Raw genomic sequence first — 16,279 nt, 5'->3', positions numbered from 1 at the left:
CAACATTGGGATGGGGTTCTCCTATATGGCAAGGATAGTGAAATAGGTTACCAGTTATAGGCTGGAAAGGTCAGACACAGTCAGAGACTGTAACACTAAGTATTTATATGGATTCTTCCTACCCAAGTGAGTAATTCTCGAAATCCATGTTCCACTTCACAACGTCTAGTTCTTTTGTTATAAGGCAATTTGCATAGCTGTATTTGGCTTACAGTGTATTGAACTGGAGCCAATGGAATGGGTGACTAAGAAAGTGCTGCTGGCTCTACCCTCTAATTTCCCCCATGAATTGACACTATATGGATTATTTTTACCATAGTGAGTAATTCTAGAAAGCAATGGTCTACTACACATTATCACATTTTTGTTATAAGGCAATGTGCATAGGCCAAATTCCGGTATAGCGTCTTGCACTGGAGCCAATGGTGAGTGCGACTTAGAAAGTGCTGCTGGCTAAACCCTCAATTTCCCCCTATGAATTGACACTTCATAAGGATTCTTTATAACCTAGTGAGTAATTCTCGCAAGCCATGTTCCACATTCACAACGTCTAGATTTTCTGTGATAAGGCAGTTTGCACAGGCCAAATTCAGGTATTGAGTCTTGCACTGGAGCCAGTGGAGTGGTTGGCTAAAAAGTGCTGCTGGTGTAATATACGATGAGATAGTAGGGCCGTTCTCAGTAGGGCAAGCACAGGAAAATAGTCTGGCAGGGGACATTCGTGTCTATATGGGTATGGTCATATAGACTTCTGACTCAACAGGCCATAGACAAAAACATTGGCAAAGGCAAAAACAGTGGTAGTGTTTCATCTACCTTATTTTTTACATTAACCACCTTTTTACTGATGTCATTGCTCCACCCCATCTTGCAATTTCTCTCTTATTCCTTACAACCCTATAGGGAGGCACATATGAGACTACCGACTGATTTTACGGAAATATTTATAGTGGTTGTTAGAGTAAGAATAAAGGGTTATCTTCGGAGTGGAATTGGCATAATTGTGGAAAAAATGCATTTAATGCATGGCCTGTGGCTCCCCTTGTTGAGGAATCAGGTCGGGTATCTGTGGATAACATAACTGATCTGTATTTTCATCATGCCATAATATAATGCACACATGAAATGTATGCATCCAAAAGTTTTACAATGGTCAGCTATTTTGTCCGCCATCATGAAATATATCTCAACCCTTTCCACCATATAGGGAGACATGTATAAGACACAGGTTTGCCTGTTGCCAGGTTATTGTTGATTTTATGAAGATTTTTATATTTTCATGACATTTTCACTGTACTAAATATCAAAGATGACAGACATGATTGGTCCTTAATGCAATTTTGTACCTCCTGGGGAATAAGGCATGTACACAAAAAAAAATCATCATTCTAGGTCAGTCGGCGTCAAAATAGTGTCATTGAGATTTATTTTTATTGGGGCATGGCCACTGGTGCCCCCTGTGGAGGAATTGGGTCCGGTGTCTGTGTGGTAAGTATACATGGTCTATATATTCATTGTACCATAATGTAATGCACACATTCATTTTATGAATGCATTTGTTTTATAATGGTCATCCATTTTGTCCGCCATCTGGTATTTTCTCGTATAGCTGGTCATAAAATTAGAATATCATCAAAAAGTTGATTTATTTCAGTAATTCCATTCAAAAAGTGAAACTTGTATATTCATTCATTACACACAGACTGATATATTTCAAATGTTTATTTCTTTTAATTGTGATGATTATAACTGACCATTAATGAAAATCCCAAATTCAGTATCTCTGAAAATTTGAATATTACTTAAGACCAATACAAAAAAAGGATTTGAAATGTTGGCCAACTAAAAAGTATGAGCATGTACAGCACTCAATACTTAGTTGGGGCTCCATTTGCCTGAATTACTGCAGCAATGCGGCGTGGCATGGAGTCGATCAGTAAATGCAAAATGTACTTTCATCAGAGAACATAATTCAGCAGCAGTCCAGTCCTTTTTGTCTTTAGCCCTGGCCTGACGCTTCTGACGCCGTCTTGTTCAAGAGTGGCTTGACACAAGGAATGCGACAGCTGAAACCCATGTCTTACATACGTCTGTGGTGGTTCTTGAAGCACTGACTCCAGCTGCAGTCCACTCTTTGTGAATCTCCCCCACATTTATGAATGGGTTTTGTTTCACAATCCTCTCCAGGGTGCGGTTATCCCTATTGCTTGTACACTTTTTTCTACCCCATGTTTTCCTTCCCTTCGCCGCTCTATTAATGTGCTTGGACACAGAGCTCTGTGAACAGCCAGCCTCTTTAGAAATGACCTTTTGTGTCTTGCCCTCCTTGCGCAAGGTGTTAATGGTCGTCTTATGGACAGCTGTCAAGTCAGCAGTCTTCCCCATGATTGTGTAGCCTACAGAACTAGACTGAGAGACCATTTAAAGGCCTTTGGGGCGTTTTGGGTTAATTAGCTGATTAGAGTATGGCACCAGGTGTCTTCAATATTGAACCTTTTCACAATATTCAAATTTTCAGAGATACTGAATTTGGAGTTTTCATTAGTTGTCTGTTATAATTATCACAATTAAAAGAAATAAACATTTGAAATATCAGTCTGTGTAATGAATTAATATAATATAAATTTGAATGGAATTACCTGAAATAAATCAACTTTTTGATGATATTCTAATTTTATGACCAGCACCTGTACAGTTCAAGATATCCTCATTTGGAATGCAATTTTCACCAGTAAAGATGAAACAGCAAAATCTAACACTTGAAGTAGTTAATAGTAACTAAAGAATACATAGCAGTATTTAATAAGCTTTTACTAGTGAAATGAAAACGTTACTAATAATTGCAATTGTTACATGAAACTAAAGGATAACTACTAGATGTTTTGAAGTAATGACCTGAGAATAAATGTTATAACAGCTTGCCATAGTCCAACATTACCATACTACTGGTTGACTGAATAAAATGCAAAACAAAAGTTTGTTTAATTCAATGATATTTATTATATATAGTACATTATGAAGACGTAGGACAGAGAGAGCGTCATTGCAGGCAGTGTTTACTTGGCAACTTCCTGCAGCTGGGGCTCTGAAGAAAAAAGAAAGGAGATATTTTTTAAGACTTACTGAGTTTGAAAGAACTGAAATGTCAATTCTTCAAGTGCACATTGCAGTAAATCATGGGAAAGTCAGCTTTGATTTAAAATTAGCTGTTTTAAGTTTTAGGAAAAAAAACATTTGGTTGCTGAACATTTTATCAAATAATTTGACAAATTCCAGAATGTCCCTCCTTTGTTTGAAACAGAACAAAACAGGCATACAAATGTGTGTAAGTTAATGAAATAACCACATACCTACCTACCTAACTTGGTCCTATCGAAACAAGTTTGCAAGTAAAACATGCTGTTTGGCTGAAGACACCAGAAGTGAGAAATAAAGCCTTGGTTCTGTCTCAGTCCATCTGACCATGGTTATGTGTCAAATTCACACTCAAATCTCTGCCGCCCGTCTGTTAAACCTACTATCAATTCACATTATAACAGGAAACTGCCTGTCTGACTGTGGTGCCCATTAACTGATGCAAATTTATTTAATTTATAATATTTTTAGTCAAATGTTAGTGTGTGTAGCTAGATATTGAAGTGATTTACATTTCTTTCTAACAAGCGAACCAAATGGCACCTGCATACAACCATTATTCTCTGGGCAATCCAAATGTATAGGCTACTGCATAACTGTAGCCAACCATAAACAATATGGTAAGAGAAAAAACTAACCCACCCTAACTATCTAGGATCTTGTTTTAAGCTGATAGTCAGTTAGCAAGCTAAAAGTATAGATTAGAGAACATCACTAATAAATGATCATCACTTCCCTCAGTATTTTAACTGTGTTGATATTCCTAGCCAGAATGTCATGTTTTGATAAACAATATTGAATTATTTTAACTGAAAAACTGTATGATGAAGAATAAATGGAGACAATAAACGCTGTAATGTCTTTGATTTACAATGTGATCATTTTACTACCAAGCTTGAAGAATAAAAATTTTATTTGATTTATTTTCTATATTTCATGATTATGTGTGTTCTTCATTACTGCAGAATACATAAGTCAGTTCCATTTTAAATAGAGCTGGGCATGGACAAAAATCTTTTGTCACAATCATTTCCAGTGTATTGTCCCTGCTCAGTGCACATCCTTAACAAACCTGTGAATTTGAACTCAGGGAATTTTGTGAGATCACCAGTCCCGTATAACCGCTGCAGTTTGGTGATCTCCTCTGCTACACCCTTTTTGTAGGAGGGGCCTGCATCAACAATCCCACCTGGTGCAGCCCTAGGGGGGAAAAGAGAGGGAGAAATAAGTTTAAAAAAACAACACCGGCCTAGCACAGATTACAGTGCTCCTGTATTGCATTGGGTGAGCTGAAACATCCGCCACATTATCTTTGCTTTCTTTTGGACGTGCACAATTTCACTATTATAACGGCATTACTGCATTCAACCATGTCTGTCATTAGTGTATAACCAGTTTGGCTCAAAATCAGTCCCCACAAGTGCGGCTGATGTACACTTGTGCTCATACGTTGCATACCCTGGCAGAAATTGTGAAATGTTGGCACTGATTTTGAAAACATGACTTTGAAAACTTTTGTCTTTTATTTAAGGAGAGAGATCTTATGAAGCCATGCATTATCACAGTTGTTTGGCTCATTTTAAAATCATAATCATAAATTTCCCAAATGGCCCTGATCAAAAGTTTACATACCCTTGAATGTTTGGCCATGCTACAGACACACAAGGTGACACACAGGTGAAAAATACAATTTAAGTTCAATTTCCCACTCCTGTGGCTTTTTAATTGCAATTAGTGTGTGTATAAAGAGTCAATGAGTTTATTAGCTCTCATGTGGATGCATTGAGCAGGCTAGATACTGAGCCATGGGGAACTGAAAAGAACTGTCAGAAGACCTGTGTAACAAGGTAATGTAACTTTATAAAAATGGAAAAAAAGTTATAAATAGATATCCAAAGCCTTGCAAATGCCAGTCAGTACAATTCTGAGTAACTCTTGATATCAAGCCAAGGTCAGTTAGAACAAGAAAGATTTCAGCCAAAACTGCCAGAAGAATTGTTCAGGATTCAAAGAAAAACCCACAGGTTACCTCAGGAGAAATACAGGCTACTTTGGAAAAACAGTGTGATTGTTTCAAGGAGCACAATATGGCGATATTTGAACAAAAATGAGCTGCATGGTTGAGTTGCCAGAAAGAGGCCTTTACTGTGCCAATGCCACAAAAAAGCCAGTTTAAATTATGCCGACAACACCTTGACACGCCTCACAGCTTATGGTTCTGGTCACAACCATAAGCACTATGTTTGGAGAGAGGTCAACAAGGCCTATAGTAAACAGAATACCATCCCCACTGTGAAGCATGGTGGTGGGTCACTGATGTTTTGGGGGCGTGTGAGCTCTCAATTTTCTAAATATCCATTACTGGACCAATTTGTTTTTACTTGCTGTGGAAAATACACAAACAACATATTCAATGATGCATTTACACTAACTGTGTGTGGAAGCTGAAAGGCCCAGTTTATTTGCCCAATTTCACAAATGCGTTAATTAAATGAACTGTTAAATCATATTTCCTGTTCTTAAGTAAAAACACTACTTCATTTAAAGAAACATTTACAAATTTCATGATATTGATTATCGGCAGTAAACACCTTTTATGCAGGAAATCTAATGTTTACAGACTAGATTTTGCTAGTCATATTTTGCCTCTATTAAATACATATATTTCATACAACCCTGTTTCCAAAAAAGTTGTGATACTGTGTAACATGCAAAAGATAGAATGCAATGATGTGCTAATCATATATCCCTGTAGTTAATTGAAAATAGTACACAGAAAACATATCAAATGTTGAAACTGAGAAATGTTAATGTTTTTGGAAAAATACATGCCCAATTTGAATTAGATACCAGCAACACAAAAAAAAAAAAGCTGGGACAAGGGCATGTTTACCACTGTGTCGCATCATCACTCCTTTTAACAATACTCCAAGTGTTTGGGACCCGAGGAGTCCAATTGCTGTAGTATTGAAAGTGAAATGTATATAGGATTTCTGCTGCTCAACATTTCAGGGACTCCTTTGTTGTATTTATTTAAATTTTCACAATGTTTCACAATGCTCCAAATGTTTTCAATGGGTGACAGGTCTGGACAGCGGGTAGGCCAAATTAGAACCCAGACTCTTTTAGTACAGAGCCATGCTGTTGTAATACGTGCAGAATGTAGTTGGCATTGACTTGCTAAAATAAGCAAAGCCTTCCCTGGAAAAGACACCGACTAGATGCCAGCATATGTTGCTCCAAAACATGTATATATCATTCAACATTAATGGTGCCTTCACAGATGTGCCAGTCACCCATGCCATGTGTACTAATGCCCCCCCTGGCTTTTGAACTGTGCGCTGATAACCCGGATGGCCCCTCTCCTCTTTAGTCCGGAGAACACAACGTCTATGATTCCAAAAAATATTTTAAAATGGTGATTCTTCAGGCCACATGAATGTTTTCCACTTCGCCTCAGTCCATCCTAAATGAGCTCGGGCCAGAGAAGGCAGCAGGGTTTTTTGGATATTGTTTATTCATGGTTAACTTGCATTTGTGGATGCAGCGACGTACTCTGTTCACACACAATGGTATTCGGAAGTGTCCCTGAGCCCAATACTGTAGATGGAGGTCTTGTTATGGTGGCAACCTGACAGAATTAACAATTATGACTTGGAATAGGACTGGCATTGCTCTGGTTTCCGTCCATTATGTGGCATTTATGGAGATGTATTCCCAAATTCAAACTTCATGCAACCAGACAACAATTTGGCAGATACTTTCTTCTGGAATCATGTCAAGATTCATCGCAGACACAGGTTAAATTAATATTTTCCTGCTACTCTTGCTACTACCAACTCCAAAACAGATGTCAGCAAACTGGGATACCAAGATTATGGCTTGACAAGCAGAAAGAATCAACAACTATCTTTCAACATGAAGAAAAATGCTGGACAGCAGCAGGGCCATATCTAATGCAGGTCAAGGTAAGTATGATTCACAGGGCCCATGGCTTGGCAGGGCCCACTGAGTGTAAATTCCCGACAACAGCCCTGAACAGCAGTGACAAATAGCTATTTGCTGGACTCACTTGCTCTTGGTGGCGTAATCGTGGATCTTGTCTAGAAAGAGTTGCTGGATAGGGTCCAGGTTCTTGGCCTTGTTGAAAAGGACTGCAGATAGGCCAACATTCCTGCGCAATGTCAATGACACAGTAGATCGGAGCAGGGTCGACAGCTGAAATAGTTTATGAAGTGCCATACTGTGAAAAGAGATTGAGAAAAATGTTAAAAATGTATATTGTATGAAAGCAAACTAATGAACTAAGCAGGTCTACTACTAGCACTACTTAACTGAAAACAATGCATGTAGCCGGAGCCACTAACTGGCCATTAACGAATATAAAACTTATTTCAACAAGGAACACAAACAGGGACCACGGCCTCTTTTACAGCAGCGTATACATGTTTACTATGGGTGTAACGGTACACGTATCTGTACCATACTGTTCGGTGCACACTGTGAGCTGAATGAATAGTCTAGTTTTAACCACACACTTTACTTTTCTGTGTTTGAAAGTAACATTCTAAACTCAGAGTTTGACATCATTCAACTACTATGTAGCTGTACTTGCTAGCTAGCTACATGAGCTAGTAAATTTGAGCTCCCGGCATTGATAAACATAAAAGTGTACATGCCCACAAGCAGCTAGCAATGAGCAAATCAAGCAAAAGGCCAAAAAAAATGTATGGACATCCCAGGATTCGACATAAGCAATGGCCAGATGGGCCAGGACCAGTAAAAGAAAAAGTATGTTGGGCAAGTTGACTGGCCAGTCACTACCCTGTCTGAGCCAGTGACAGTGGCTCTGTCTAGATCAGAAGTCAGCAGCCTCAGCATACGTCAGACCAGAGTGGCGCCAAGTGCATGAAACAAACGTAAGCTAACATTTCCACCTCAGCCATAAAACGTCAAAGGAGTATGAGGATAATGTAAGAAAGAGGGGATTCCTAGTGTCATGGAAACCACATTTCAACTGGGTGGGGAATGGCGATGATGGTTATGGCATGTACTGCGTTATGGCATGTGCCGGCAATTCCCTGCCAAAACCGAGTTTGAGTGTAATGTCACATGTAACTACAGTATCTTGGCTAGGACATAGCTAGCTAATGTGACCATCTGCCTAGAGCGCAGCACAGCAGGTAACATTACAGCAGGTAACAGCCCTGTGTCTTGCGATAGTAGCCAGTGAGACTCTCCGCATACTCCATGAATTCAAACATAGATCTTGGGGCGATATCATTTCCCCATCCCGGTCCTTTGTAGGCAGCTGAGAGAAAGAAGTAGAAACAGTCGTCGGTGAGGGTACTTGGCCTACGGTACTGGTGTTTACTCTAAGGTGGGGGGAAAATAAGTTAATTCTCTGAAGTGTCTGGTTGTCTGATGTATCGTTTTCCGAGATGGATTGTGGAACCTTGATCACTGACCTCAGGTAGTGTCAGAGCAGACATTGCCCTGAGTGCCAAAAGGTTGGCTTAGCACCAGGCAGGAGGTAAAGTGGCTGTTCAGGAATAGTGAGCTATGGCATAGAAAGACCCAGACCTTAGAGAACAGTCATCTAAACTGACTAAAAAGGGCCCTAAGGACTAGTTAGCGCCAGCAGAAGTACGATATGAGCGACCTTCAGTACCTCAGGCTCGGTGAGTGAACCGATTAAAAAAATAAAAACTCTTGTTAAACTGAAGGAAAACATTGTTGTAAACATCAGCTGATTGTCTTGGAAAGCATTTGAAAACATTTGCATAGAACTAATAGAAAAGTAATGTGTTCATAGCGCTGTAGGCTAAATGTGTCCAGCACAAATCTCAAATGTCCAGGGAAATAATCAGCTGCCGGTCACATTGTCCATAGACAAACTTTCCTAACCGAAGCACTGGCCTGTGTAGGGTTCAAGACTGATACGTTTATTCTCTAGTGTCTATTATTTGTCCAAACAACCATTTCTACACTCCTTATTGCTATAGAATTCTTACAAATGCCTCACTCTACATTAGTGTTTCTCAACCCTGCTCCTGGGCACCCTCCTGCCCTGCATGTTTTAGATCTCTCCCTGCTCTGTCACACCTGATTCAAATGATCAGCTCATTATCAAGTCCTTCATGAGGACACTGCATCTCAACTATGCTCCTAGATTCTAGTCATACCCCAACATTCTATGAAAGTAGGGAAATGTGCAAATTACCATATTAATGTGATCGCCTGACAGAAAATATTGCAAATGGAGTCACGTTTTTACTGTGTATTTTTTAAAATTTTAATAAGATTTCACGTAGTTAATATTGTCATTTCCACTTTAAATGACGTCATTCAAGCAAGCCTAAACTAAGGTCGCAGCTTATTCTGACGAACTACTGCTCCTACCTTAACTTTTAGAGAACATATACATACATTATCAAGTATATATATAAAAAAAAAAGCACATGCCTGGAATCACAGATTTAGGGGAAAACAACACTTAAAGTATCTTTTTGCTAAAGCAGCATAGCTAGCTTATATTAGCGTGGCATGATTCGCCCCCTCGGTCAACCGTCAATGTCTGTAACATCATTCAAGTATTACTTACTAGCTTACTTTACTTTTCCTAGAAAGGTTATGAGGAACATGCACACGCATGACTCATTCTAAATAACACTGATGTTAAAGCAACAGACATGCATTCAGTTTTCATGCAATATACCACTCACCTTGGATTCGACACTCGTACACACAGCAATAAATTCGAAGAAAAGCATTGTGGGTAGTTATGGTTGGTCGCATTCAAAGTGCGTCACCGGGTCTTCCTAAATACATGGCGCGGCATTCCGATATAAGTTACTCATCTATCTTGGCATGCTCTTTAAAGCACAAGTGGGATATCATGAAAATAATAATTGTTTGAGTTATTGCTTACAATAACGCTAATTATTTACAATGTAATGGGAAATTGCAGGTTTCTGAGTTTTCTGAGTTTTAATAAAATCAATCAAGTATCAAATATTTTTTTTTTCAAACCATCCAAAGATGAATAGAGATATGTCTTTGAATATGAATATAAGACATGTCTTCAACAACAATATACAAAGGGGTGTATTGTGTGTCAAGGTTTTGTGAAAAACATAATGTCCATGCCTGTTCATGAAATTAGGTCATTTGACGGGTAAGTAATTATGTTGGAGATTTGCATTTCAGTAAAAATCGATGACCACCTTGCTAGACACTTAAGCTAGGAATAAGAGAATTTGAGTTCATTATTATATTTTCAACCAGTTGACTCTAAAAGTGTTATTAAATCAATTAAATCTACCTTTACTTACCTCAAGCCCACCAAGCCCACAGTCAGAAATAAATGAGCAAAGTGGTCATTGGTCAGCGATGTATCACCGGAGAACGCTTCTATCACAATATCAGATTTCATAATGACAATTTAATCATCAATTTACTCACTCAGTTTGATGTACGATGGTCTTACTAACATTGGGGTGCGAACTGTTTAAGTGCCCCCTGACTACCAGTGCTCCACCTCAACCCATACCAGGGCCCTTCCATAACCTGTACCAAGGCTGTCTCATTAAAATGTGAAATGTTTAATGAGAGAGGTCATACCAAGGTATTGTGTACCAGAAATTCTTCCATCTGATTAATGGCCACACTTCAAATGTGAACTGATGAAAGATCTTTGCCAAGCACTAGGCATTCATCAAAATTATGTAATAATATAGGCGATACAAATGGACTAAATAAATCTACACAATGCATTTCCATTCTCTGTTGAGGTGTAGCCAAAATAGGATGGGGTTATGTTTATGTGAGTAAAACATCTCAATAGATGCATTGTTTATGTGTCATTCTCATTCAGGTACTATACAATATTGAAATAGATTAATGTCAAAAGCCACTATCTTTTTTATAGTTTGCTATGATTTCGCTGTTTGCCAATATCCAAATGTGTGACACAGTTATAAATTAAAATTTTACTCCCGGTGGGACAGGACCGGAACACCTTCCCGGGAAGGCGTTCCGTAGGCATCCGAAACAGATGCCCAAGCCACCTCAGCTGACCCCTCTCGATGTGGAGGAGCAGCGGCTCTACTCTGAGCTCCTCCCGGGTGACCGAGCTTCTCACCCTATCTCTAAGGGATCGCCCAGCCACCCTGCGGAGAAAGCTCATTTCCGGGATCTTGTCCTTTCGGTCATGACCCAAAGCTCATGACCATAGGTGAGAGTAGGAACGTAGATTGACCAGTAAATCTTTCTTCACCACGACAGACCAATACATCGACCGCATTACTGCAGAAGCTGCACCGATCCGTCTGTTAATCTCCCGTTCCATCCTTCCCTCACTCGTGAACAAGACCCCTAGATACTTAAACTCCTCCACTTGAGGCAGGCACTCTCCACCAACCTGAAGTGGGCAAGTAACCCTTTTCCGACTGAGGACCATGGCCTCGGATTTGGAGGTACCGATTTTCATCCCCACTGCTTCACACTCGGCTGCAAACGTCCCAGTGCATGCTGAAGGTCCTAGGTTTGAAGGGGCCAACACGACAACATCCTCCGCAAAGAGCAGAGACGAAATCGTGTGGTCCCCAAACCTGACACCCTCCGGCCCCTGGCTGCGCCTAGAAATTCTGTCCATAAAAATTACTAACAGAAGCGGCAGCCCTGCCAGAGTCCAACATGCACTGGGAACAAGTCTGACTTACCTGCTTCGGTCGTACAGGGACCTGACAGCCCTTAGCAAAGGACCCAGGACCCCATATTCCCGAAGCACTCTCCACAGGATGCCGCGAGGGACACAGTCGAATGCCTTCTCCAAATCCACAAAACACATGTGGATTGGTTGGGCAAACTCCCACGAACCCTCCAACACCCCGTAGAGGGTATAGAGCTGGTCCAGTGTTCCACGGCCTGGACGAAAACTACACTGTTCCTCCTGAATCCGAGGTTCTACTATCGGCCGTATTCTCCTCTCCAGAACCCTGGCATAGACTTTCCCGGGGAGGCTGAGAAGTGTGATCCCCCTATAGTTGGAACACACCCTCCGGTCCCCCTTCTTAAAAAGAGGGACCACCACCCCGGTCTGCCATCCCAGAGGCACTGTTCCCGACCGCCACGCGATGTTGCACAGGCGTGTCAACCAAGCCAGCCCCACAACATCCAGAGACTTGAGGTACTCAGGGCGGATCTCATCCACCCCAGGTGCCTTGCCACTGAGGAGTTTCTTGACCACCTCTGTGACTTCAGCCCGGGTGATGGACGAGTCCACCTCTGAGCCCTCATCCTCTGCTTCCTCAATGGAAGACGTGACAGCGGGATTGAGGAGATCCTCGAAGTACTCCTTCCACCGCCCGACGACATCCCCAGTTGAGGTCAACAGCTGCCCACCTCTACTGTAAACAGCGTTGGTAGGGCACTGTTTCCCTCTCCTGAGGCGCCGGATGGTTTGCCAGAATCTCTTCAAGCCCAGCCGATAGTCCTTCTCCATGGCCTCACCGAACTCCTCCCAGGCCCGAGTTTTTGCCTCCACAACCACCCGGGCTGCAGTCCACTTGGCCTGTCGGTACCCGTCAGCTGCCTCAGGAGTCCCACAAGCCAACCAGGCCTGATAGGACTCCTTCTTCAGCTTGACGGCATCCCTTACTTCCGGTGTCCACCACCGGGTTCGGGGATTGCCGCCTCGACAGGCACCGGAGACCTTACGGCCACAGCTCCGAGCGGCCGCTTCAACAATGGAGGTGGAGAACATGGTCCATGAGGTGAGAGTTAAAGATCTCTCTGACAGGAGACTCGGCCAGACGTTCCCAGCAGACCCTTACAGTACGCTTGGGCCTGCTGAGTCTGTCCAGCTTCCTCCCCCGCCATCGGATCCAACTCACCACCAGGTGGTGATCAGTTCACAGCTCCGCCCCTCTCTTCACCCGAGTGTCCAAGACATACGGCCGCAGGTCAGATGAGACGACAACAAAGTCGATCATCGACCTGCGACCTAGGGTGTCCTGGTGCCACGTGCACTGATGGACACCCTTATGCTTGAACATGGTGTTCGTTATGGACAAACTGTGACTAGCACAGAAGTCCAATAACTGAACACCACTCGGGTTCAGATCAGGGGTGCCGTTCCTCCCAATCATGCCACTCCAGGTGTCACTGTCGTTGCCCACGTGATTGTGAAGTCCCCCAGTAGAACGATAGAGTCCCCAGTCGGGGCACTTTCCAGCACGCCTTCGACTGCCGCCCGATCCTCTCCGCACTGGCCCCTTATGGTCCCTCCTGTGGGTGGTGAGCCCACGGGAAGGCGGCCCCACGTCGCCCGTTCGGGCTGAGCCCGGCCGGGCCCCATGGGGAAAGGCCCGGCCACCAGGCGCTCGCGTACGAACCCCAACTTCGGGCCTGGCTCCAGGGTGGGGCCCCGGCTGCGCCATCCCGGGCGACGTCACGGATCTCAAAATTTTACTCATCATTAAGGGGGTTTTGAACCGCTCTTAGTCTGACCCGTCGCCTAGGACCTGTTTGCCTTGGGAGACCCTACCAGGGGCATATAGCCTCAGACAACATAGCTCCTAGGGTCACTCGGGTACTCAAACCCCTCCACCACGTTAAGGTGGCAGTTCATGGAGGGGGTTATGTGTTTGTGTTATGTCCAAATGTTGCAAACTGCCTGCTTTACAAAACTGACAACTAACTGCAAGCCTGCTTATTTGTACTATTTGTTCTGTATGTCTGGATGTTCAGTGATTTACAAGTTAATTACTTCAATTATAAAAAAACAGAAAGATACTGTGTGCTACATTCATGATAACATTTGTAAAATGGTTGTTCCCAATTTAGGATAAATATACTACTAGTCTCTATAAGAAAAAATAAATGAATTAAAACACATGGTAATGGTAGGCTATAGTGACAGTATCCTACATTTGTTTTGATTTTATTTGACTTTTGTGATCAAAATGCTGAATTATTAATCAGAAGGTTAATCAATTGGATAGGATTAAGAATCATTGTTTTAATGGAGTTAGTCTAGTTTGCATTGTTCTATTCTTAATAACAAAATTATAGCAACATGTAAATAAGCATTAAGTTTAAAGTTATAGAAGATAAACGTGCTTACTTTTAGTCAGCATTTCAGTATTCTAATGTGTTCTAGGAATATGCATTTCTTATGTATTTCTATTTAGGTCATGGTCACTTTATGATCGCGCCGTTCTAAACTTCCTATTGCGTGATCCGTAGTTGGAAAGCGAACATTCACGCTCTTCATGCGCGTTTTAGCAGTTTGCTTGAGTGTGTTAAATTCACGATGCTTCTATCCTATCTGTCTACTTCTCATGTCTGACGTAGCATCGTCGGTATGTATGCTTTGTTTTGTGAAATTATCCTGGAAGTATTATTCGTTATTTGTTAACGAGCTGCACGGTAAAGGTGCTATATGTCTTGAATTTAGTTCACATGTATTTCTTATTAGTTTTAAAATGAGTACAAACGAAATACAACAGTAATAGTGCAAATTTGCCTTTATTCATGTGTAATTTGTCATTGCTCTTTTGTGTGTTGCAGTTTCATTATTTTCCTTATAACTCCATTAAACCTGTGAAATTAAGAAACAATCTTCAGAGTCTTGGTGTTGGGAAAATGTTTAGCTGGCTGTCAGGATATTAAGCAGACATATCGGATGGCACATGCATAGATAACAATGTTTTACATTACACATCTACAGTTAAATGAACAAAGGGATACAGAATTTAAAAAAATTGAAGTTTTGTTTTCCTCTCAAAGTTAAAAAAATAAGAAAAAAGGAATAGAGAGTGCTTGATTAAGAAACAACTACAAGACTGGGGTTTAACAGAGTTAGCTAATACACAACTCTATAGTTAAGATTCTAACTTTCTGCTGTTCCAGATTCCATCTTTCTTTCCTACAATGTAGGAGTCCTGAATTCTTAATCACTAGGATTTCTGCCTATGAGGTAGGCCATGTGATTATGCTTGTGTTGAATCTCAAGAAAATTGTGTTTATTGGTTATCATTGACTGCTGACAGTGTTGACATTAAGCCAAGAGTGCCGGTGTATAACCACAGTTCATTTCTTTCATTTGCGTTTTGAAAATCCATCGCTAGTGGCCCTAATAATCGCAGGCAACGTTCGTGTGGGTAAAATCAACTGTTCAAGATTGCGAACGTGCATTCGCGTGCCTGGCTGTGTGTTGAGTTATTTTGAGGGGACAGCAAATTTACACTGTTATACAAGCTGTAAAGTCTACTTTACATTGTAGCAAAGTGTCATGTATTCAGTGTTGTCACATGAACAGATATTATCCAATATTTGCAAAAATGTGACCTAACCCTAACCTTACACACATGAACACAATTTTCATAGACGCTTCCATAACATGCATTTAGTAGACTTTCAGTGGATAAAATAACTGTCAGTTCAATTAATTCTAATTATTGGTGGGCTACCATCTCCGCCCCATCGCCATATCCTTACATAATGTAATGATTGGGTACTAGAAAAATATATATTTGTTGACATGGTGGGGTGTGTACACTATGAAACAAAATCCCTTAATTCTCACCTTAAAATGTACTTAATTCACCCATTAATATTGATATAATTAAGGTAGGGTTTTATGGATTTTTAAGAGGTTATTTAAGGGGTATTAATTGTAATTAAGATGTAAATTAATGTTTTTAATGGATTTTGTGCATGGTTTAAGGGAAAATGTATGGGTAAAATCCCTTAAACTGTGCTAAAATCCGCAAGTTATACCCTTAATCTTACTCTGAAGTTTGCTTGATTTGTAAACTAAGGTGTAATATTTATTAGTATTTTACAGTACCAACACCCCTTAATATACACCTTAATCTATGCAACACAGGTATTATGTTCATGGATTAACGAGTAATTCCTGAAAAAGTGGTATTTAAGTACAAATAGATGAAGTACAAAATCCATTTGAGTTACTCCTGAACTCATACCGTGTAATATACTGAACATGTACCATTAACTACCAATCAAGCTATAAAACAATAGGGAACCTCATCTGCATGCTTGTCGTCCTCATCGGGGTCTTGATCTGACTGCAGTTCGTCGTCGTAACCAACTTGAGTGGGCAAATGCTCACATT

General features: G+C 41.0%; 1 protein-coding gene across 1 annotated transcript; it reads right to left on the bottom strand.

The window, feature by feature from the left end:
- Positions 1-2,983: 2,983 nt before the first annotated feature.
- atp5pf (ATP synthase peripheral stalk subunit F6) lies at positions 2,984-9,901 on the bottom strand. Its single transcript, NM_001303872.1, is given in 4 exon segments — positions 2,984-3,085; positions 4,208-4,335; positions 7,208-7,378; positions 9,861-9,901. Coding segments are annotated over 3 exon segments (327 nt in total). The 5' UTR covers position 7,378; positions 9,861-9,901; the 3' UTR covers positions 2,984-3,056.
- Between the last annotated feature and the right edge of the window lie 6,378 nt (positions 9,902-16,279).

Source organism: Esox lucius, chromosome 22 (assembly GCF_011004845.1).
Source record: "Esox lucius isolate fEsoLuc1 chromosome 22, fEsoLuc1.pri, whole genome shotgun sequence".
In the NCBI taxonomy this organism is placed as follows: domain Eukaryota; kingdom Metazoa; phylum Chordata; class Actinopteri; order Esociformes; family Esocidae; genus Esox; species Esox lucius.
This window is presented reverse-complemented; position numbering and strand designations above follow the sequence as displayed.